The sequence below is a fragment of the Poromitra crassiceps genome, assembly GCF_964638095.1.
Source record: "Poromitra crassiceps genome assembly, chromosome: 25".
NCBI classification, from domain to species: domain Eukaryota; kingdom Metazoa; phylum Chordata; class Actinopteri; order Beryciformes; family Melamphaidae; genus Poromitra; species Poromitra crassiceps.
The window spans coordinates 13,624,384-13,647,080 of record NC_139649.1 but is presented as its reverse complement, the minus strand read 5'-3'; the positions used below and the strand labels follow the sequence as shown (position 1 = coordinate 13,647,080).

At 46.1% G+C, this 22,697-nt stretch overlaps 2 protein-coding genes across 3 annotated transcripts; one reads left to right on the top strand and one right to left on the bottom strand.

The window, feature by feature from the left end:
- Positions 1-317: 317 nt before the first annotated feature.
- On the top strand, positions 318-12,754 carry LOC310798579 (zinc finger protein ZXDC; the record flags this gene model as incomplete). Of its 2 annotated transcripts, XM_083661122.1 has the most annotated exons (12): positions 318-2,334; positions 2,934-3,086; positions 3,331-3,409; positions 4,735-4,865; positions 5,235-5,405; positions 6,491-6,900; positions 7,857-8,228; positions 8,652-8,736; positions 8,874-9,037; positions 9,776-9,877; positions 11,519-11,622; positions 11,772-12,754. In XM_083661122.1, the coding sequence occupies 11 exons, from the start codon at positions 318-320 to the stop codon at positions 11,603-11,605; spliced, it is 3,771 nt and encodes a 1,256-aa protein (XP_083517248.1). In that variant the 3' UTR covers positions 11,606-11,622; positions 11,772-12,754. The 2 variants fall into 2 exon arrangements, with proteins under 2 accessions (XP_083517248.1, XP_083517247.1); XM_083661121.1 differs by having other exon boundaries at positions 11,519-12,754.
- A 3,032-nt stretch (positions 12,755-15,786) lies between these two features.
- On the bottom strand, positions 15,787-22,388 carry LOC310798109 (cilia- and flagella-associated protein 100-like; the record flags this gene model as incomplete). The annotated part of the gene is made up of 12 exons (XM_083660602.1): positions 15,787-15,898; positions 16,070-16,272; positions 17,095-17,230; positions 17,918-18,072; positions 18,160-18,202; positions 18,915-19,020; positions 19,226-19,431; positions 19,631-19,711; positions 19,787-19,950; positions 21,600-21,664; positions 21,822-22,011; positions 22,299-22,388. 12 exons carry the CDS (start codon positions 22,386-22,388, stop codon positions 15,787-15,789), a joined length of 1,551 nt encoding a protein of 516 aa, XP_083516728.1.
- Between the last annotated feature and the right edge of the window lie 309 nt (positions 22,389-22,697).

Below are 22,697 nucleotides of genomic sequence, written 5' to 3'. Positions count from 1 at the left end.
TTTTATATAGCCGCTGAAGACAGCGGCCACGCCACGGCTTGCAGTAAACTGTGAAGTGGCTCCACGGATCTCCTCTCCATCATCCACGCGTGATTTCTATTCGCACATAGGATAAGCAATAACCACGCCCTGTGGCGCCGGGATTGGCCAGGAGCATTGATTCTCGATTCCAGCTGTCAAAAGAAGAAGACAACGCTCCTGGCCAATCCCGGCGTGGTTATTGCTTATCCTATGTGCGAATAGAAATCACGCATCATCCACACAGCACAGCAGGGCGGGGCGGGCCTTTTCCGTGCCGCTGCTACAGGGATACCAAGATGGAAATCCAGGGGCTTTCTGATGCCCAAAACATTCACTCTCAACATGGCGCCCTACACAGAACAGCTTCGTCTCCGCTTCGATCAACGACAGGGGCGGTGTCTGGCTTCTTTTCAGCCGAAAACGAAACGGATAGACTTTTGGAGTCACAAAGCGACGACAACAACAACAACAGGCCGAGGACATCTTCTCCGTTTCGCCTACTGGCGGAAAATGGCAGCAGCAGGGCGGCTTGCTCCTCGCCTGTCAACAAACGGCGACCAACCTGCCACCATAACAATCTGCCCATGGGCGAAAGGGCGAGTGTTGGATTCCGTAACGTGAACACGTTAGAGAAAGACAGTGTACAATTCCCCCCACAGGAGCTACTGATGAGGACCGCCTGGAAGTACGGAGGAGTGGACAGCGGAATGCAAATGGCGCTGCCTCTGTTTGATGAAGGGGAAGAGGAACAGTCGTTGCGGCAGCTCACGTCTCCTTTACGGCAGCAGCAGCGTGAGGACGGCGGCGCCTCCCAGCTCGACAACACGGCCGCCCCTGATGAGAGCTTCAACACGACTAACCGAGCGGACCAAAGCACCCGGGAAGTATATGTTGTTTTCAATATTGTTCAAGAGGATGGTATCATCAGCGAGGCAAGCAAAGACCGACTGGATGTGTTATCCAGGGACGGCGATCAGATAAAAGGTTTTAAAAGGCCAGAGTGCTCAAAAACTAGCCCCTGTGGCTCCATGGAGGTTGAAAACAACAATAACGCTACTCTCATCGAATCTCTTGACAATTTGCGCTGTCTGGAAGCCAATGCCTTGACAAAAGCTGCTGAGTCTGTTAGTGGTTTATTATTACATGAGAGTTCTGCAGAGGTTCATGCTAAACAGAGCAATTATTATCGCCGGACTGTCGAAGACGTTGTTTTGACAAACGAATATGGCTATACGATTTGTGGCCAAATTTGCACTGAAAACAATGAAGGCAAGCCGCCCTACGAGCTGTCGTCGTCGTCGCAGTCCAGTGACAGCAGTGCCTTGATTTCAGGAAACGCAGGAGGCATCGTTGAAGCCATGGACACTTCCGACTTCATCTCCGACCCGGCGGGGCTGCGGGACCACGCAAACCCGGACGCGGCCTCCACAAGTCTGCCCGCGAGCGAAACCTTCTCGGGAACCATCATGATCAACAACCAAAGCATCATAGTGACCATAGAAAACGGGATATTGACTCTCGCGGCCCCGCCAGAGGGCTATGTGCACAAAGAGGACGACATGGTCAGCTTGAAGGAGCACCTGGGCATGAAAGACCATGAGGACATTGTTCTTCTCAACTACGATAGCGGTACTAAATCCATAGGGAAGATCAGCACATTGGCGCTGACCAGCTCCGAGGAGCTGAGACCCGGCTTCTCTGTGAGCGACTCCGAGTTTGCTCTGGTGGACGACTGTTCGCTGCCAGAGCTGGCCACCTCTCTTCTGGACTCCTGTCCCATCGTCATCAAGCAGGAGCCAGGGCCGTTGTGTGCCATAACGGAGGGCGATCTGGTCACGCCGCCGCTCCCCAACGCCACCATGGCGGAGGACTGTGACGAGGACTTCCAGTCTGCCGCACATCTCATCAGGTCCAAGAAGGAGACCACCGTCGCGTTCAACTGCCCCGAGCCGGAGTGCAGCTGCAGGTTCGACACGCGCCAGAAGCTGAAGGTTCACCTCTTGCACCACGCCGAGGACCCGCGACCCTACCAGTGCACCGTGGAGGGCTGCGGCTGGGCGTTCGCCACCTCCTACAAGCTGAAGCGCCACCTGCAGTCCCACGACAAGCAGCGGCCGCACACCTGCCAGTTTGAAGGCTGCGGCCGGCGCTTCACCACCGTCTACAACCTGAAGGCTCACGTCAAAGTCCACGACCAGGAGAACGCCTTCATGTGCGACATCTGCAGCGAGAGGTTTCGCAGCGCGACGCGGCTCACCAACCACCAGAGGGTCCACTTCGAGCCCCAGAGGCCCTACAAGTGTGAATTCGAGGGTAACAACACCACAAGCTGGAGTTGCTTGTTTTGAATTGATCTGATTATACAATTTACGGAATTACATACGAATGCCAGAAATGTTACTTACTGTAAAGTTACCGAGATGAACTTATCTCATTCTATCATACCATACACTGAGAATTTATGCAAGAAAGGACAAACATGATTATGTCAAAATCTCCTCACTTTTACTTCCTGAAAACATGGTGACATCATGATCATGGACCAAGAAGCAACATAAAATGTCCAATCAATAAAACTAGTGGGAGCGTTTATGGGTGCCCTGTGCACAGCTGTAATCCAGGGTGCAGCTAGAGCAGGAACTTCAACAGCTAGAGCAAACCTGAAGAAGCAATGATGCGAAGCGCGTCGTTTGCCCCAATATTTTATATGAATTAAATGAAAAAAGTCGATCCTGGTGTGTGCTGGATTTGTTCCTGAAAACCAATCAAACTAAAACAAATCCACATTGTTTACATGGGAAAAACTCAGCTCTGCCTTGATTCAACAGTATACTGTGAGGGTCTTTCCTTCACATTGATTGGCCACCACCATCATTGTCCTTCCTTCTGTTCCCCTTATATAACCTGTCCAGGCTGCGAGAAGACCTTCATCACCTTCAGCGCTCAATTCTCCCACAAACGCACTCACTACAGAGAGACGGGCCACTTCACCTGCAGCTACCCAGGCTGCGACAAGCTGTACGACAAGGCCTGCCGCCTCAAGATCCATATGAGAAGTCACACTGGTAGGCTCAGATCGGATTCATGTCGGAATACTGCCGTGACTTATGCCTACACACAGTTCAAAAGGCTAAATCTGTAAAATTGTGACCAAAAGGCACATGTTCAGTCAACAGTGGCTCCCTTTATACCTGGAATTAATATGAAATCATCCAAGCCAGGTGTCTGTATAGATGCTCATCCAAAATTACACGGTTGCGTCAGATTCTGTGTGTTGATCAACGAGTATCTTGCTTTCTATGGTTCCAGGTGAGAGGCCGTTTGTGTGTGACTCAGAGGGCTGTGGCTGGACCTTCACCAGCATGTCAAAGTTGCTCCGACACAAACGGTAAGTGTTTCATAATAGATGCTTCCTCCTCAGTATAGACCTTATTCGCTAACCCTGGACGGCACCATATTGTTGACATACCGTCCTGCGCGCACACAGCGCTGCAGCTGACAACTAGTAACAGCCTTATTGTCGTTTCTGTTCCATTACAAAATAGCGATGCTAATGACACCAATAAAAACCCCACAGTTGTTATTTGTATGCTGCCGACGGCAGCCGTTAATGCCTGTAACAAATAAACAAAAGAACGAGGTGAACAGACTTTGCCGTGAGGAGCTGTCAGAAAGTTTCACCTGTCTCTCCTAACTATCCACACCCCTCTCCTGTGCTGCTGATGTATCCTCCGTCTCGCTCCCTTCACGTCTGAGGACGGTAGAGATAGAAACAAACCACGGGGACTTTATTGCTGTCATTACTACAGCCGTGCCTAACGCAGGTCACCATCCGAACACAATTGGAACGATACAGGTAACGTTAACGGCGGCTAGCTTCCTATAAACGCTGCTCTCACATAGGCTGTCACTTGAGAGATGCAGCGTTATGTCAACAATATGGCGGCGGTGGGCGTGCCCGTACGTGAGTGACGTCAATCGAATAAGGTCTATTGGACAAAATGATACAAACACACAAGAATAGATCATGATAAGGAGGAGTAGGGCCACGCTGGGGTGAAAGACAAGCCAGCAGACCTTCTGTTGCTCAGAAGTCAAAGGTTTTGTGCTCCTTAAACCAGCTTCATATGTATCTTTGTGTTGTTGGCCATGCATTCATGCCGTGTCTAAAGGACAGCCCTGCCATAATGATGCCACTTTTGTGACACTCACAACATACAGTTTCAGATGACCATGTTGCAATCCTGTGGTACTTTTTTACACCCCGTTTATGATGTTTAGTAACTTTCCTGTTAAGTGTCTGTCTATTTTTGTCGTTGGGCTTCGACTTGCACTGTTCCTCTATGCCGATGCAATTTGTCACATACTATGTTGTGATTTTCCAGACTGTTCCCCTCGCCACATTGAATCATTTTACAGGTTTTGTGACCAATGCAATTGAGGCTGACTTTTTTTTGCATATTTGCAACTGTTTTAGTTGCTAACTAATTGGTGATCGTTGGACCTCTTTTAAATCCACCACATACTGCTAATTGGCATTCAACATATACGGTAGTATATGACTTCTGACTTGCGTCTGTACTAGCTGTCTTTTTTAATTGTGAATTAGCTGCTTCAAAGTGTTACTGCTATTCCTTTACCTGTCACGTTGCCGTCCGTTACAAGAGCTGTTTCACGAGCGCGTACCTGCTTCCCCGTGTCTGTGTATCACAGGAAACACGACGACGACCGTCGGTTCGTCTGCGCAGAGGAGGGTTGTGGGAAGTCCTTTACCCGGGCAGAGCACCTCAAGGGCCACAGCATCACCCACCTGGGTACCAAGCCCTTCCAGTGCCACGCAGAAGGTCAGCACAGGCCACAAGAACAACATATTCATAATGGTGTCCTCTCCAGCCAGTGGTAACAGGCGTGATGAAATAACACTATTAATGTGATCAGTTGTAGGTTGACTGAACATTTTTCATGCCAGTCATAAGTATTAACGCCTTGAATTATTATCTAATCTCAAGGCCATAAAATGTCTTCAGCACAACTGTCGCAGACTCTCACTTCAGTCGTAAATTCAGTTTGTGGTCATGTCATGCTCTCAGATGCAGGTCTTGCAGCACTGTTTTACCACGTTGGAAGTGATCTTCTCTTTAAACAATTCAAATGTTTGGTGCGGGAGTTATGGGCTGCGTGACCGACCCCCTGTCTGTTTGTACCGTCCGTAGGCTGTAATGCCAAGTTCTCGGCCCGCAGCAGCTTGTACATCCACTCCAAGAAGCACGCGCAGGACGGCAGCACGCTGAGGACCCGCTGCCCCATGGCCGACTGCTCCAAACACTTCTCCTCACGCAGCTCCCTGAAGAGCCACATGCTCAAACACCATCACCTCACTGCTGGTTCGTAGCAATCACTCATTATTCATTAGGGGTGCTCCAAAAAATCGATTCTGAAAGGATCGTGATTCTTAATGCCACGATTCCTGGATCGATTCCAAACTCCCAAGAATCGATTCTTCTTCGTATTGTAAAAAAAAAAAAAAAAATTTTTTTTTTTACAGTGCACCTGAACGCAACATGCAAGATACCGGCTGAATAAGTGTCCAAATGTTCATGTCATTTGTGTACTGTACTGCCAAGGTGCCACCACCTCTTCCACCTCAAGAACTCTGGTTAATGTACCGTATTCCCCCCAAAATCTATAAATCCTTCTCAAAGTCTACAGATCCCCCCCAGCCTATAAATCCATCTTATCTGAAGAACATAAGGGGGGAATTCCCCCCTAGTTTGCAAAATGAATTTAGGCCCTGACTGTAATACTTCAGAAGTTGAATTTGAAGTTCAGCATTAATACATTTGTCATTTTTTGTCTTATATTGACCTTTGTGTGTTATTGCAATATAAAACTACATAATTGAGAATCGATTCTAGATTCTGGAATCGAGAATCGATTCTGGAATCGGATCGTGACCCCAGGAATCGGAATCGGATCGGATCGTGGCTTAGCCGGATCGGAGCACCCCTAATATTCATTATGTATTTCAAATGTAAAAGAAAACAGTGTTGATGTCTAAAGTTCTTATCATCCTTTAGGATAGCTCTGTTTGAGGAGAGTCTGAAAATGAACCAGGAGTGGGGTTATACATTTGATAATTGAACTTCATTATCATACTTTGAGTGATGGGTGATGATAAAACCAACTACCTTTTTATTTTTATTTTATTTTATTTATTAATTTGACTGGATTTAAATGGTCATTTGTGACACTACTCTATTAAGTGATACCATTACTGAATGAATATATATATAATCAGCCAGCACTGGTAGCAATACAGACATACTGTACATGCACATCCAGGAATTGCTTGCACTCTGCCGTACAGGCAAGTTAAGAAATCACAAGTACTTTGAGTCTACTATGATGTCATTTTTTTAATCTGACCTATAACTATTGTATACTAAGCCTCTGCCTGCTCTAATCACAGATGTTCTGAGCCAGATGGAGACCACGCCCACCCTGACGCCCAGCAGCGAGCTCATCAGCTCCACCCCGACGACCGTCGGTGGGCCGGGCGTCGCCGGGGTCGACCAGCTGACCAACTTGGACCTCAGCTCCCTCTTCTCCAGCGTGCCGGGAGGTCCCGCGGCCACCGCGGGCATCGGGGTGGGAGTTCCCGTCGGCGGCAACGGCGGCACGGGCACCTTCACCATGGACCTCTCCCTGGTCCCGGGCATACTCACCATCGACCCCTCCTCTGTGGGCGCCGCGCTCGGTGCCGGTGCGAGCGCAGCCCTGGCCAAGGTCGTGGACCCACTCATCCTGACGGCCGGCGTTGACATCGGCCACCACCACCACAGGCTGGAGGGGACGGTGGGCGACGTCCTGCCCCCACAGGTAGGGAGGGATGGGGATCGAGACCTGGGAAAGGACCTGGTTACAGACGGCACAAAACCCCCGAAACTAGGGCTGCACGATATTGGAAAAAACTGACATTGCAATATTTTTTTATTCTGCGATATATATTGCGATATGAAAAAAAACAGGAATTTTCACCAAAAGTCTTAAATAGGTCTATCAAGCCTTGCCTGTTTAAGAAGATGGCCTAGTGGGTAACGTGCACGGTTGACGTAGTAGGAAGTGAGTGTGTTTTTAGCCGCAGCCAGGGTGAGTTGCAGGATCCTAAGTGAGTAAAGGTACTATAGTTAGTAGGAAAAGAGCTTAGAACGTCACAGAGAGGGCGTGCATTACTGTATGTTATCAGTTAATTTGCCTTACTTGACATTGCATGCTCTGCGATGTGACTATTGCGCATGTGCACATTGCGATGACGATGCTGAAACGATATATTGTGCAGCCCTACCCGAAACTCAATAAGGTCGGAGCTTATCGATAGCGAGTTTATCGATAGTGCTATTGAGAGTGGACTAGCGAGTTCTATAACATTATGTCTCGAGAGGCGAGAGTCATGTCATTTGCATCAAATCAAGAGTGCACAAACATACATCCGATTGTCTAAAGTTTTTGAATTCAATTGAATTGCCTGCCAAGTGCCAACCGCTGTTAAAATAAACCAAGAAGAATGAAATTGTCTCGCACCCTCATTCGCTTCATTTCTCATTCGGTCACTTAGTTGCTTGCTAAGATGGCTGAACATGCAAAGCGGTCTTTTTGTTTTCTTTATAAGAGCAATACCAGCTCTGTTTAAGAATTGATTGTCGTCTCGTCTTTCCGCCAAATAATAGAAAAGCACGGACGATAGTGGTGTCGATAAAGACTCGGATCGTTAAGCAGTCTCCAAAATGGTATCGATATCAATCAAAAGTAACGATCCTCCCTATCCCTACCCGCAGGGCACCCTCAACCTGGACGACGTGCAGACGGTCACCCCGGAGGCCCTGGGCACCCTCACCGCCCTCGCCATGCAGGGCGCCGGCCCCTCCGTGGACCCCCCGCTCCAGCACCACCCCCTCAGCTCCTCCAGCGCCCTGAGCGTGGAGCCCACGGCCTCTCTGGCGGTGGCCCCCGTCGCCGAGCTGCTGGCCTCGCCCTGCAATCAGGTGGGAGGCCACCAGGGGGCAGCGGGGCCTCTGCTAGGCTGTGTGGAGGTGCTGGGGCCCCAGGAGGGAGGCAAGGTCCTCACCCAGTTTGTCTTCCCCGCTCACGGCAGCTTCAGCCCGCAGAAAGAGCCCGAGCTCACTGCAGTTTCCCCCAGCAGCTTCCTGGTGAGTGGTTGGAAATGGTCAAGATAAGTGAGACGTGGTATTTGTTGGGTACACTGGCTTTTATATTGTGCTTCCTCTGTATTCATTTAGCAGCAGTATGCCACCATATCAAGGAAATTAGCATTGTAATTGTCTTACTATCAATTCAATTTTAAATCAGAGTCCATTGTTTTAGAAGTAATTGATTTTTATTATGATTCAAAACATTTTTAGCGCTAGAGCCTCTAACCGCACTACAGACCCAAACAGTGCCACATAGAAAAACTAAAATTATCCCCTGGCCTAAGCATAGCAGCTACATAACATTACAGAGGAACTGTTGGCCTTTTTATAGATATTAAACAAAGCATCTTGGTCTAACCCCCTAGTGGTTTTAATGCCGAGGGGTGTGATGCTGATGCCTGCCTGTTGTGTGTGTGGTAGGAAAGTGGAGGCTCAGCCAGGACTGACTACCGAGCCATCCAGCTGGCCAAGAAGAAGAAGCAGCGAGGCCCAGCAGCCTCCTCTGGTAAGCTGCACACACACATCACCAATCTCAGGGGGATTTGTTGAAGGTTTTCTGCAGTAATGAGACCAGACAGCTAGTCAACCACAGTGACTGCAACAGCCACTGATTGTATTTTGCTCTCTCTTTCTTTCATCCAGGGAGTTTAGGATTGAGCCAGAGAAAAACGAAAGGAGCAAAGGCCCCAGCATCATTGGCGCCCTCTGGTGCTCGTTATGGGGAAGGCGCCACAGCGGTCAACGGGGGCCTGACTCTCCGGGACCCCGTCACCGGGGCTCAGTATGTCCAGATCCAGCTGCTACAGGTGAGATCCAAGACCTCTGAATGAAATAAGGCCCGGTAGCTGGATTATATTTGCACCAGACATGAACATAATCTACGGTACACAGACCATAATCTGATTTCTCTCGCCTTGCACTTTGTCTTGTAATTTTGACACGCGTGAATGCAGGTAGAAAGGGCGGTCTTAAGCCCAATTTATGCTTCGTCTGCCGACACTTTTGAAACGGTCGCCGACAGAAATGAGGACTTGAGTCGACACTTTCGAGTGTCGGCGAGCAGTGTCTGCTACCTGGTGAAATGTCTAGTGTCGCTGACTACGTCACGATATGTCGCGCAAGTCTGATTGGCTATATAGATGGCAATCCCAAAGAACATTGTGACCAATTTCCCAGAGAAAGAGGAGGTGAGTTGTGTGGTTGTGTGTCGTTTATATGCGGCTGCAGCCAAGTACGTTACATCTTGCCTCCGAGGTGGTTTCACTGTGCATTCCGTTTCCTCTCTTCTCTTGGCTGTCTGCTTATAGCGTTCGAGTGTCACGTGACCGTTGAACCGAGGCGAACGTTCACTGAAGTGTAAATGCAACACCATGGGCGACACTTTCTTTTTCGTCTGCGACCATGTGCTGAGCGACACTTTCTAATAAGTATAAATTAAGCCTAAGACTGTTCAGAATAACATTTCTAAATGGGGTGGTGCTTAGTGCATAGAAAAGGCAGGCTGTGCCACTTTGAATAGGCTGCTGATGGAAGTGTGTCTACAGGACGACCCGGCCAGTGACGGTGACCTGGGCTTCCAGCTGAGCTCTCAGCCCTCCAGCTCCCACTCTCAGCTCACTGTGGATCTGCCCGTCAACATCTTACAGGTCAGATCCTCTCATCTTCTGCCTCTTTAGACACCTTGTTGTAGGAGACTCCCAGCAGCTGTAATGAGAAGCAGCAAGTCACATTTTACAGTGTTGCAGCTGGGCAAAGGAGACATGGATTTTGGATGCTGCATTCAAGTTATGTGGGAATAACCTCCTGAATAACGTGTTTGAAGCCTTCAGGACATCATGATTGTAGTCTTCTGTAGATGTTGGTGCTCCTGAGCCTGATCAGCTTTTTCCTCATTTAGCAGAATTAGCACAACTTAGTGAGCGATACATTTCAATCAATCAATCAAACCTTTATTGGCAGACGCTTGGTCCATAGATGACACATACACAATTACAAAAAGCACATAAGGGTACAATAAAAGAACAAAAGTACACTATAAATATATATTTGAGTTGTGTTTTACATGTTTTACAGCAAACCAAACATCGCAATGTCAACCACTCAATTCCAAATTCCAAAATGACTTATCTGATGAAAACTGTTAAGTTTGTTTGCTCTATTTAAAATCAATAGAATATTCCCTACACGTCACTACAGGTATTTCCTTGATGTCATAATTCACAAAGTCTGAGAAATTGTTCTCCATTGCAAAACCCAGAGTTGCCAAGTAGTATTTTAGCCGCTGAAAGCTGAGGTGAACCGTTTCCAGTAGGAAGCTCATATCTCCTGTCTTCCCCGCATGACGTGAATGCAGAGTAAGTCAGTTCTACTCTCATCTCTAAACCCTGTCATGAACTCTTTGTTAGCCTAACATTCTGTGGCGTGACATCACCCCAGAAATGCGAGGCTCTGTGTGAACTTTGAAGATGAGAGAACTTATAGTCGAAGTGAACCGGAGGCGAATGCAGTAGCACGAGCGTCGGAGACTGAAAACAAATTGAGAGGCGGACCATATACGTGTCGATGATTTGATTTGACAATTCTGTCGACTGGCTTTGGCATTGGTCAATCATGGCGTGTTCCACCCCCAAATCGAGTGGGATTCGCGCGTTGTCGTGCTCCGCGAGTGGGATCCGCGGAGTACCAGGCAGCCACTTGCTTCGTGCGGAGCGAGCGGACAATCCGATGCATGGGTGCTGCCCGCCCGCCTGAAATCTCCGAGGGGAGACCCCTGACTACCACGGCCACGCTCTCAAGCGCGCGCCTTTTACGCTATTTCTGTAAATACGATATTCCTGGAATGCGCGTTTTAACGAGCCAACTACATTTCTTTGCATTCTTAGAGATTATAGTTTTTGTTTTTTGTACATGTTTCATGCAATTGGCCAAGTTAGTAGTTCGTTTATGGGATAGGAATTCTGCCAGATGACAGGCACTAGGTGCCGTTTTCTACTTCATTTGGAAGAGAAAATTATCCTGAAATGAAGATTTGATTGACAGCTGCATGTCATGATATGATTGGTTGAAATTGGGTAGAAATCTGTAGTACTAGGTGACGTCAGCAAACTGTAGATTAGTGTTATCAATGAAATCTTGAAAAATGAACTTTTGATGTGAAAAAGTTTTTTCTTTTGCATACATTATTAAATAGGTGCACTGCATACCCAGGTATTTGAACTAAAAGAAAAGAAAAGTCATTTTTGGGTTCAGCTCGACTTTAACTCTGCTGTCGTGTGTCTTCATCGCAGGATCCCTCAGTGATGACCGAGGACGACAACGGCTCCGACAACTCCCAGTTCACAGGAAGCACCATCAACCTGCAGGACCTGGAGTGACTCCCCACAGCAGAGGGGTCAGGGGTCAAACCTGGAGTGACTCCCCCACAGCCCAGAGGGGTCAAACCTGGAGTGACTCCCCCACAGCCCAGAGGGGTCAAACCTGGAGTGACTCCCCCACAGCCCAGAGGGGTCAAACCTGGAGTGACTCCCCCACAGGCCAGAGGGGTCAAACCTGGAGTGACTCCCCCACGGCCCAGAGGGGTCAAACCTGGAGTGACTCCCCCACAGCCCGGAGGGGTCAAACCTGGAGTGACTCCCCCACGGCCCAGAGGGGTCAAACCTGGAGGGACTCCCCCACAGCCCAGATGGGTCAAACCTGGAGTGACTCCCCCACGGCCCAGAGGGGTCAAACCTGGAGTGACTCCCCCACAGCCCAGAGGGGTCAAACCTGGAGTGACTCCCCCACGGCCCAGAGGGGTCAAACCTGGAGGGACTCCCCCACAGCCCAGATGGGTCAAACCTGGAGTGACTCCCCCACAGCCCAGAGGGGTCAAACAGACCGCTGTCATCAGCAGCTTTCACTGGCACTGTCCACGAACACACTTCAACACCAACAAACATAACGTGACATTTTATATTCCATGAAGTGGTTTCTTCATCATTTTTCCACGAGTTTCAACGCCTTTGTCATTAATGTAGTCTGGGGGGCGAGGATGGATTTAATCCCGCAGATAAATGCACCTTGAGATGAGTAGAAGCATAAATGTAGATGAATTTTAATTTAGAGGAATATTACCGTCTCTTTCTAGAATCATGTTTATTCCACAATCAAGTCTGATAGCACTCCTATGTTAAAGAGACTTAAGCCTTGTGCACATGAGAGAGGCTTTTATGTTGATCGGGTGTTAACAAATCGGTGTCTATTCTATGGTGCTACATTGCCACTCATACACACAGTGTGCTGTCTATGCTCCAATTGCCTTACAGACACCACATGCTGTGGTGTGCACACAAATACCATTGGTTCATTTTGCTTTATTGTTTTTATTTTTTTTATTCTTTGTTAAGATTTATTTTTCTATGGCAGCAGCAATCCATGTTGAAAACATGCCGGTCCACTTGTTTATATGTAATAATGTTACCTTTGTGTAATAATTTCATCTATTTGTTATTTATTAGCTTTGGGGTTTACAGAATGGCAGAGCCAACTGCTGAAAGATGAAATAAAGAATCAAAGCACAATCAAGACTATGTGCGTAGAGGTCTTCATTCCCATTTCTTCCTCGTAACACTTTGCAATATCTAAAATGATTTATTCTGGGTTTGTGCAAAGTTTGGAAAATGCTTGATTTTAACAGGCATGTTTTCAAGGTTAGTTATATGCTTGAATTTGAATATACTCCTTGAAAAGGTCTTTATCTACACCTCAAATGAAACAATCCTCAGGAGCTGTCATATTCTTTCCTGGCATCTCAAGAGACAGAGTGGACAGCAGCTAGATCAGGGGTCTCAAACTCATTTTAGTTCATGCACAGGCTACATGCAACCCAATTTGGTCTCATGTTTTCAGAAAACGTTTTCACATTTACTTATCTCAGCTACTATAGCCCTATCAAACAAATGATCAAATCTGCTGTCTGTAAATGAAGGATGCACCGATATGAAAATCTTGGCCGATAACGATAACCGATATTAACATTGCTGTTATGGTTGATAACCGATATTTACAGATGATCTCTATAAAAAACAAAAACATTTTTTTTTTTTAACTAATACAATTTTGTACGTACTGAAAAACACTGAATTTGAAAAAGTAATGCATTTCTTTATTTCCAAAACATTTGGAAAAGCCCATAAATCATAGATTTACTGCATTGTTTCCTCTCAATGTGACGATTTTGGGTCATACCGATAACCGATATTAACATTGCAACATCCGACCGATGCCGATATGTTAAAAAATGACTAACATCTGCCGATACCGATATGATTGCCGATATATCGTGCATCCCTACTGTAAATGTGCATTACACTAGATTAACATGGGCTCCAAAATGAAAAGGCACGCCGTTCAGCTCCATTCCGCATCATGAGGGGCGACCGCTCTGCTCTCAGCACTCTGAAAGTCCACTCTCAAAAAGCTGTACGAACCCTGTTTAATAGAAAAAAAGACGTTTTAACATCTTAACCAGATATATTTTATTGGGGTTTTCATGAAGCTTGTCCTGACAGTCAACACAAAACAGTACAATTGAAATGCAAAGCCATGAAAACAATGTGAATATTGTAATATTTGGTAGTTTGTGGGGAACACAATTGATTGAAAGCCTACATACTGTATGTGTAACTGATCACAGTCACCACCTCCTAATATACGGTAACCACTGAAAATGTCTAGAAAATGAGCATTGATTGTGTGGTGAAGTCATTGCACAATCACATACAGAACTTGTGAGTGCAAATTAAGAAATGCAGCTTTATTGAAGATCAAATAACTTGTACAAAACACTACAGCTGTCTGCTAAGTAGATCTGTGTTGTGGCTGTCAGCAGCAGGGTCTTCAAGTCAAGAGGTAGGTGTGTGGACTTCCTCCTGGTCAGAGATGTTCACGTTGTTCTGCTTGATCTTCCGGGCAACAGGTTTGGATCTGGACATGAGCTTTCTTCCTATCTGAAATGAACGACGCCTGGAGTTTTAGCCTTGTCACTGGGTTTGTTTCTAACAGTAAACTTGTTACTGAATAAGGACCATCTTAACTACATGTTACAGTAGAGGAGACAATGAACAGTTAAGGCAGTGGTTCCCAACCTTTTCCAACTCAGGGCCCACTTTTATGTCTCAAAAATGTTCGCGGCCCACCTCCGACTCCATAAATACAAAGGCCATATAATGCGTTCTCAGAGCACTTTTTTATTGAAAATTGAACATAAAGGACTGAACTGAATACAGGAGAAACATGTTGGAAGCTCCACAGTCACTAACACAGCACCTGTAACATGTTGCAACACCTTCAGTATTACAGTTTTCAAGGAGCTGTCCACACACACACGCACGCACGCACGCACACACACACACACACACACACACACACACACACACACACACACACACACACACACACACACACACCAATCATTCAAGGAGCTGTCCATCAGCACCACACAGATGCAAGGGGCTGTCTGTAACAGGCTAATTAACAAATGATTAATAAATAACGGTATCCTTCAACAATGGAAAAATGCATTCTCATAACAATTTGACATCCAATATCAGATCCAAACAAAATCCAAATATCAGAAGAAAGCCCATTAAATCGATAGGGTTACAAATAAACACAAACCCAATATAAAGATGATGTAAAGATGAAACTTCAATTCAAGCAAAAGCAATAACATCAAAGAAACAAAAATCATACTTTTTCAAGTATGATTTTTCAAAATCTTTCAAAAAAAAATTGATTTTTTTTTTTTTTTTTTTTCAAAAATCATACTTTTTTGGAAATGATTTGGCGGCCCACTTGCAATACCTTCGCGGCCCACCAGGGGGCCGCGGACCACAGGTTGGGAATCACTGAGTTAAGGCATATAATGCAGTGAGGGATCATTCAATCTGATGGTTTTATTGGTTAGCATATTTATCATAAACTATACTCTGTACTCTGATACTTCCATTTCTTATAATGTTTTTTTTCCAGATTTTTTATCCCCCATTAGTGCTAATTTAATTTATTTATCCTGGTTGCTGCTCCACCCTCTGCCGATCTGGGGAGAGCCGAAACTGGCTCCATGCTTCCTCCGAGACATGGGCAGTTAGCCAGCCGCTTCTTTTCACCTGACAGTGGAAGCTTCACCGGTAGGACATAGCACGTGGGAGGTTCGCGCTATTCCAACCGGTTCCCCTCCCTCCGAACAGGCGCCCTTAACGACCAGAGGAGGAACCACATTCGCAACCAGGATATTGCATGTTTTGGTGAGGGGTTCCTATATGAGGGAAACCCCCAGGGGGCACGGGGAGAACATGCAAACTCCACACAGAAAGGCCCTTTTGACGACCCCAGCCGGGCGGTGGGCACTCGAGGACATGCGGACGGGCACGCATTCCTTCAGCGCTCACAGCGTCCCAGGTGAGAATCGAACCCAGGACCTTCTAGCTGTGAGGCAACAGCTCTACCACTGAGCCACCGTGCCCCCCTGATGCTTCCATTTCATGGGGACTTTAAAATGCTACATGTTGCACCTTTAAGGGAAAGACTTAACTGTTTTCTTGATGTCGGCCTCGGATCTCTCCAAGGACTTCTTCAACCTTTCCTCCTGGTGTTCTTTCTGCTGCCTCTGCTTGTCCTCACGCTGCCTACATCACCACAGGATGCAGGGAGAGAGAGAGAGAGAGAGAGAGAGAGAGAGAGAGAGAGACACACACACACACACACACACACACACTTGCTTTGAGGAAGCATGCTTCTCCGTTTGACAGCTACGCCCCCAGAGGGTCCAAAGAGCCAGACGGTCACCGGTTCCATACCTGATCCTCCTCTCCCTGTCTTTGAGCTTGCCCACTTTCTCCAGGGTTTCTGGAGGGATGCTCTCCATGTTCTCCAACAGCACAGACAGGTGCTTCTCGATGGTGGCCAGCATCTGCAGGGTGCTGAGGTTGGCCCTCTTGTCATCCACACAGCAACGGTACACTTCCTCCACCTTGGAGGCCAGAGCATCCAACATGCTGTCCTGTCAACGAGGGGAGGAGGTGCAATGGGAAGATGAGAAGGTAAGGAGGAGAGGTGGGGTGGAATGAACCAGGTTAAAGGATAAGTTCACCAAAAAAATGAAAATTCAGTCATCGTGTTACATTTGAAAGTTGGTCATTTGAATGCTGTATCTCTGTTCCCAGGAAAATGGCACAAATGTTTTGTGGACTAAAAAACGTCCACCGGCATCCATGTGCATGAGTAGATAATGACTGAATTTTCATTTTTGGGTGAACTCATCCTTGGCGTAATGCCAGTATTCAATCTTTTCCTCTTTTAATAATGATAATTGACACGCAATGTATACTTACTCTACGTATTTTGTATTTTGCTTACTTAGACATTCTACTTATTTTTGCTTCTATCGCATTTACTACTGTTATTCTATGCTATGTTGTGTTCTTCTGCTTATTTTGCTTAATATTGCATTTACTACTGTTTATTTTATGCTATGTGTGTTCTGTGAGCGAGCTACTGTAACTTGTCCCAATTTCCCCCCGGGGATCATTAAAGTCTTTCTGATTCTGATTCTGATTCTCTTTCATGCCTTTGGTTTCCTTTGGTAGAAAAGCATCACAGAGCGGTTGGGCTGTGAACATGTTTACATGTGTACAGTTTACTGACATCACATCATCACATTACAGGATTTCTGGCTATTTGAAGTTGAAACCTTTCAAATAATTATCACTCACTGCCATTTGGATCCGCCAGCGTGTGAAGTTGCCCCGGTGCAGCTTTAAATCGACATTTGAAAAGAAGTGATGTTGGAAAATAATGCAATTCAACAGTCGGCTCCCTTTACCTGGTCTCCTGCCTTGAATTTTTCAGAGTTGAAAAAGTGGACCTTCAGTTGGAGCTCGGCAGCCCTCTCCTTCTCTCTGGCGATGCTCTGGTTCATGAGGTTGATCTGCACCATGAGCTGCTCTGCATCCTGTTCCCTTCAGACACACAGGAAAGAGCAACGGATGGATGTCTTAAATTGTAAAACAAAGGGGTTTATATTTGTGCCCATATGTCATTTCTGAATCATGACCATTACAGAGGTCTACCAAGGACAAACGAGGCCTAACAGTTAAGCTAACAGTGGCAACAGAGAATTCTCGCCGGTTACCAGTCTCACTTTGCTAGATCTTTCTCCTGCTGATGGTTACATGTCCCACAATGAAGTGGCAAGTAACACGTTTACTAGTTTAGCAAGTTTACTCGCTCACTTTATCGATTCCTTCATTATCCTTCATTATGAGAACATTTTCAGGAATGGGAGGGGGATAGAGAGTGCTGCTTTTAAACAGCGAGGGAGGAGACAATCGAGTAAAGAAAAAGCTGCTAAATTGCACAGGAGGAGCTTCGTTCAGGAGCGGAATTTGACAACAAGCTCTAGAAAAGAGGCGAAAACAGCAACGCAGTGTGGATATTGCCTATTGGTTTATATCATTATGTATCAATGAAATCTCCACATAGCACACATTAGTTTCAGTTATCACACTTATTGCTGGTTTAAAGCCAAAAAGGGTATTTAAAGTTCAGCCTGTTCTTTTCAGTGTTCAGAAAGTGCTGATCTGTGCTCCCCTAAACGTAAAGCCTTCAGCTGCTGACCCTTGACCCGTCGCAACCTTGGCCCTTACAGCTTCCTCGTGCTGGTCTCCACGGCCTGACGGAGCTCCTCCAGCTGCTCCTCCGTCTCTCCAGAGTTACGGATCAGAGACAGGTTCTGCTCCTGCAGCTCCGTTAGCAGATCGAATAGCTGCTGGGGGTCCGAGAAGTAGATCTCCGGTTCATCCTGCGGGGGGGCGACACCGCACACACATGAACACTCAGGACCGATGCCACTTCAGCGGATTTTGATTTTCACTTCTGGGAAACTAACCTCATATTCTGAGCTGTCGCTATCCGGCTTTGAAACGGGGGTCCTGAAATGTTGTGGAAACAGACTTTAGGTTCAGTACCCATACAATCATCATTAGAGTACGGTAGATAAGATGACAGTGTAAGGAAGAAAAACAGGATTTCAAAACTAGAACATATCAACAAAAATATAGGAAATGTCTGCAAAATGTCCAAAATGATAGTAAAACATAATGAGACAAAGAAAAAGAGTCAAAAATGTGTTCAATATCAAAATATATACCGTATATATATATACTATGAAAATGAAAGGAAATTATGGGGTCCCTGGCTCCCTGCTCTGCTCTCCCATGCCTTGTCTCCTTATGTTGTCTTCCTTGGCGCATGAGGGGAGTGGTTTCAGTGGTAAAACTTTCAAACTGCAAATTTATTGGTTGCAATTGAAGGGGGGTGGGGTTTACACACAATCACAGTAAAAATAAGATGAAAAATAAATAAATCAGACAATACACAGGCAGGCAATAATGTTACTGCAGTTGTGGTTTTGACTGGTCTTGAAATAAAATCCAGAGTACGGCCTGTCCGAGATCGAGTCAAGACCGAGACAGAGGGAGGGTGATTCCGAGACAAGACCGAGACAATCGAAATGTGGTCTTGAGACCGGTCTTAACACCAAGACCGATCTCGTGTACTCCAACACTAATACTGTATAAGAAAATGAGAATATATAAAAAATACATGAATTTACAGCGCAAATATCTGTTGGTGTTTGCTTACGGTTTGTGCGTGCGTGCTGGGGACTTGCTGCTCTGTCTGGAGGCCAGCCTGGAGCTTCTGATGGGAGGCAATGCTCCACCTGCACCTGATGCCTTGCTCTCCAAGCCTGCATGCACACAGTGCAACATCTATAGTCTACATACTAGATTGCAATTGTGATTTAAACAGCAATTCATATCAAGTTCAAATACCGGTACGTTGTATAATTGTAATTTACATTGTGTGAGAAAGTGATTCCCCGTCTTATCATCTTTTTCATGTTGGATTCTCCCTCCACTTTGTGTTCATTTACACGCAGGAAAAACACTTACTGTGCTTAATGCCTGTTTTGGACTCTGTCCCTGTCTCTGTCTCTGTCTCAGTCTCGTCTTTGTCCTTGTCCTGAGAGTCTCTTTGTGCTTTAACTTGCCGAGTCTTGGCCTTCTGGGCCTCCTGCCACTCTGGAGGAGACAGCTTGAACAGGAAGTCCTTATACATTTGATACTCCTTCAGGATTTCATCATTCTTGGAGATTTCACTGTGGGAGAAACACCAGGAAAGAGAGACTTTAATAAAAACATCACTGCAAAATAGCTGTTGTAGAAAAATACATCCAACAATTATTCACCTTTTTCTACGGTGGATTTCCATGCAACTGCTGGGTAATCACTTTGAACATAAAACATACTGTACATGCACCCATAGAGGTTTAGCAGACAACATTAACAGACGTCTACCTTTTGATGGTGACCATTTCAGTGGTCAGCCTCTTAATCTCAGCCATCCTTTCCAGTTTGGATTTGGTCTCCTGTTCGGCACTGCAAAGACAACGTCCGTTACATCGTACATCCTAATATAAACTACACGGTACGTTCTATCCAGATAGCGCTTACATCTTGATGGCCTCCACGGAGTTCTTGTCGTTCTCTTTGAGAAACTCCTCAAACAGGAGGGCGTCGTCCTCCAGCATCTGCTGGGCCCGCCTCAGCCTCCTCTCCTCCTTCGCGCTGGCATCTTCCAACTTCTGGATCTCCTCTCGCTTCACCATCAGAGCGTACTGAGGAGGAGAAGGAGAGGGGAGGGAGGAGCGTAGAGAAAAGACAGGAGGGGACGGGTGGTGGAAAAGAGAAGACACAATACACTGTATTTACTGTAATGCTTTGTACTTTATAGTCTGTTTTCACATATGTTGGAAAAAGCAACACTTTTGTCCCAAACTCAGTAGCCTAGAATGACCTTATGTATAGGCCCTATAGAGGAGTAGAAGCGGCGTGTTTGCAGGCTGCAGGACTGCACAGACCTGCACAGGCATCCTGTGCAGGTGCAAATGGAGTCTTCCTGTCCTCGCTCTTTTTCGGGGAAAGTGGGGTCGATAGATGGAGGACCTTACAAGAAGCGAGGTATGGTTTAACCACAAAGGAACTTTGGTTGAACCCCTGTGATGCATGATATGCATTTTTGAGGTTTAACTATAGATGAACTTTCGTGGTGTGTGTGGGTGTGTGTGTGTGTGTGTGTGTGTGTGTGTGTGTATAGGGGAAAAACACCCTGAAGCAGGAAATCATTGATTGTTATAAAACAGACACTGGGGGCATTGGAGATCAGTCTCGCTCAAAACCGTCTGTTAGCTAACTGGATCAGTCTGAGAGACGGGATTTGGGCGTGGCTCATTTTCAATGGAGAATTTCTTACTCCAATATTATTATTAAGAGGTAATTTTTGTAGCTTATTGCTTTCTTCTATTTTTGTACTGTACCTCAGCAGGTTTCATAATAAATTATTTTTATATTACAAACTTCAATCATCCTAGCCAAATTTTGGTGCCGGCTCATCTTGTTCCTGGGGTTCCAGGGAATCAGAATACGGCACATAACTGTCTGGGAACGAGGCACCGGTTTCAAAGGGCAGGCACTCTCAAAAACTACCTGGCAGGTGATTGGTCACATCACTGCCACATAGGATGCTGATTGGTGTGAACCACCGCTGGTTCAGATTCAAACCAATAGATTGGAGCGTGGCAAGATGGATTTGTCGTGTGATCGTGATCTCGTGATCTCACGCGAATCCAGCTGCCTCGTTATGTATTTTATGCTTCTAAGAGATAAATAGCTGAAGTAAGGTTGTCGTAACAGTATCGATAAGCATCAACGCTAACAATTTGAAATTGATACAATACCCATTTGCAACAGGTATCGATACCAGAAGTGCTTTCTTTGAATGAAAAATCAAACATACGAGGTACGAGTGATTTAATTAGTTTTATCGCGCCTAGATTATGCAGAAGCGTGCATCTGTCTTTGTTTATTTTTATGTCTCTTGATGTGTCGTCCTCATGTGTTGTCAAAAATGGTATCGAGTAGGCTATCGATATTTTCCTGGGTATCCGTATCGATGTTAGAAATTCTAGTATTGCGACAACCCTAAGCTGAAGTGAGTTTTAATATGTGAAAATAATACAGGATCATGTAGCCAGTTTGACCTGGATTGATCTGGTTATTCTATTGCATGGATGGTATTGAATATAATTGGAGCAAATTATGAACATGAGGTAATAAAATCCTTCTTGCTTGACAGAAACCCTACAAGCTGGTCACAGTACGCAGATGGACTGTAAACAATCAGACAAAATCAAACATTTACATAAAGGTTTGAAGCTGGATGTCGTTCCAGCTGTGAGACGGTTTAAAGACATTTAAAGGCTCTTACCTCCAGCAGGAACATCTCCCGTTTCTTGGTAATGAAGTCCACTTTGCTCTCTTTCTCCACATTTTCTGTGGAGGTACATTTAACATCAATACATCATTAGCCCCGTCTTTCTGAGACATTCTTGTAAAACACATGAGACAAATGCTGAGAAGTTGTCGTCGCCCCTCTCTCCTCGTCTTTCCTTTCTTTCTCACGGATGTTTAAAAATGCTACATAACGTACCTCCAGTCATCATGGCCCTCCTCATGGTGGGTCTGCCCTGTAGGCTTTTAGGCTGACTCTTCATCTTCTCCTCCTCCTCCTCCTCCAGTGCCTCTGCCAGCTCTCTCCTCAGCTCCCTCTGCTGAGCCCTCATACGCCCAGCGTGGGTCGTCTTCTGGTGGACGGGCAGAGACAGATACGCGCGCATCTCCTGGGCGTGGAGGGAAACAAGCGATACATTTTCAGTTATGCACACACACACACACACACACACACACACACACACACACACACACACACACACACACACAGCTGTATTCACAGACACAGACACACAGCTGTACTCACAGACAGACAGACAGACAGACAGACGCACGCACGCACGCACACGCACACACACACACACACACACACACACACACACACACACACACACACACACACACACACACACACACACACACACACACACACACACACACACACACACACACACACCTCTTTTCGCTTCTCCTTTTCCTTCATCCTCAGCAGGAAAATGTCATTGTCGTTTGGCACTTTGAACGGGGTCTGCCGTGTCTTCCTCATTCTCAAGTCTGCACACAGAATGAAATAAATGTGTGTCTGGGAAACAATAGCATATATAGTGCATTTTTTTAAATAATGCTTCCCCCCCTCTCTCTCTTTCAAGTTGTTTTACCTACTGTACCTGGTTTACACGATTCCACAATACTATCAGTCTCTGAAACAGCAAGGGTGCCTGAATGTACCTCTGGTCCCTCTGTGGGATGAGAACATTGTGAATGTTTCTTATGTGTGGCCTGATCAGTGGTGCCATGCATGTAGCATACTTACTGGGCTGTGTTGACAACATCTCTCTGGGACAAACCAGTGCAG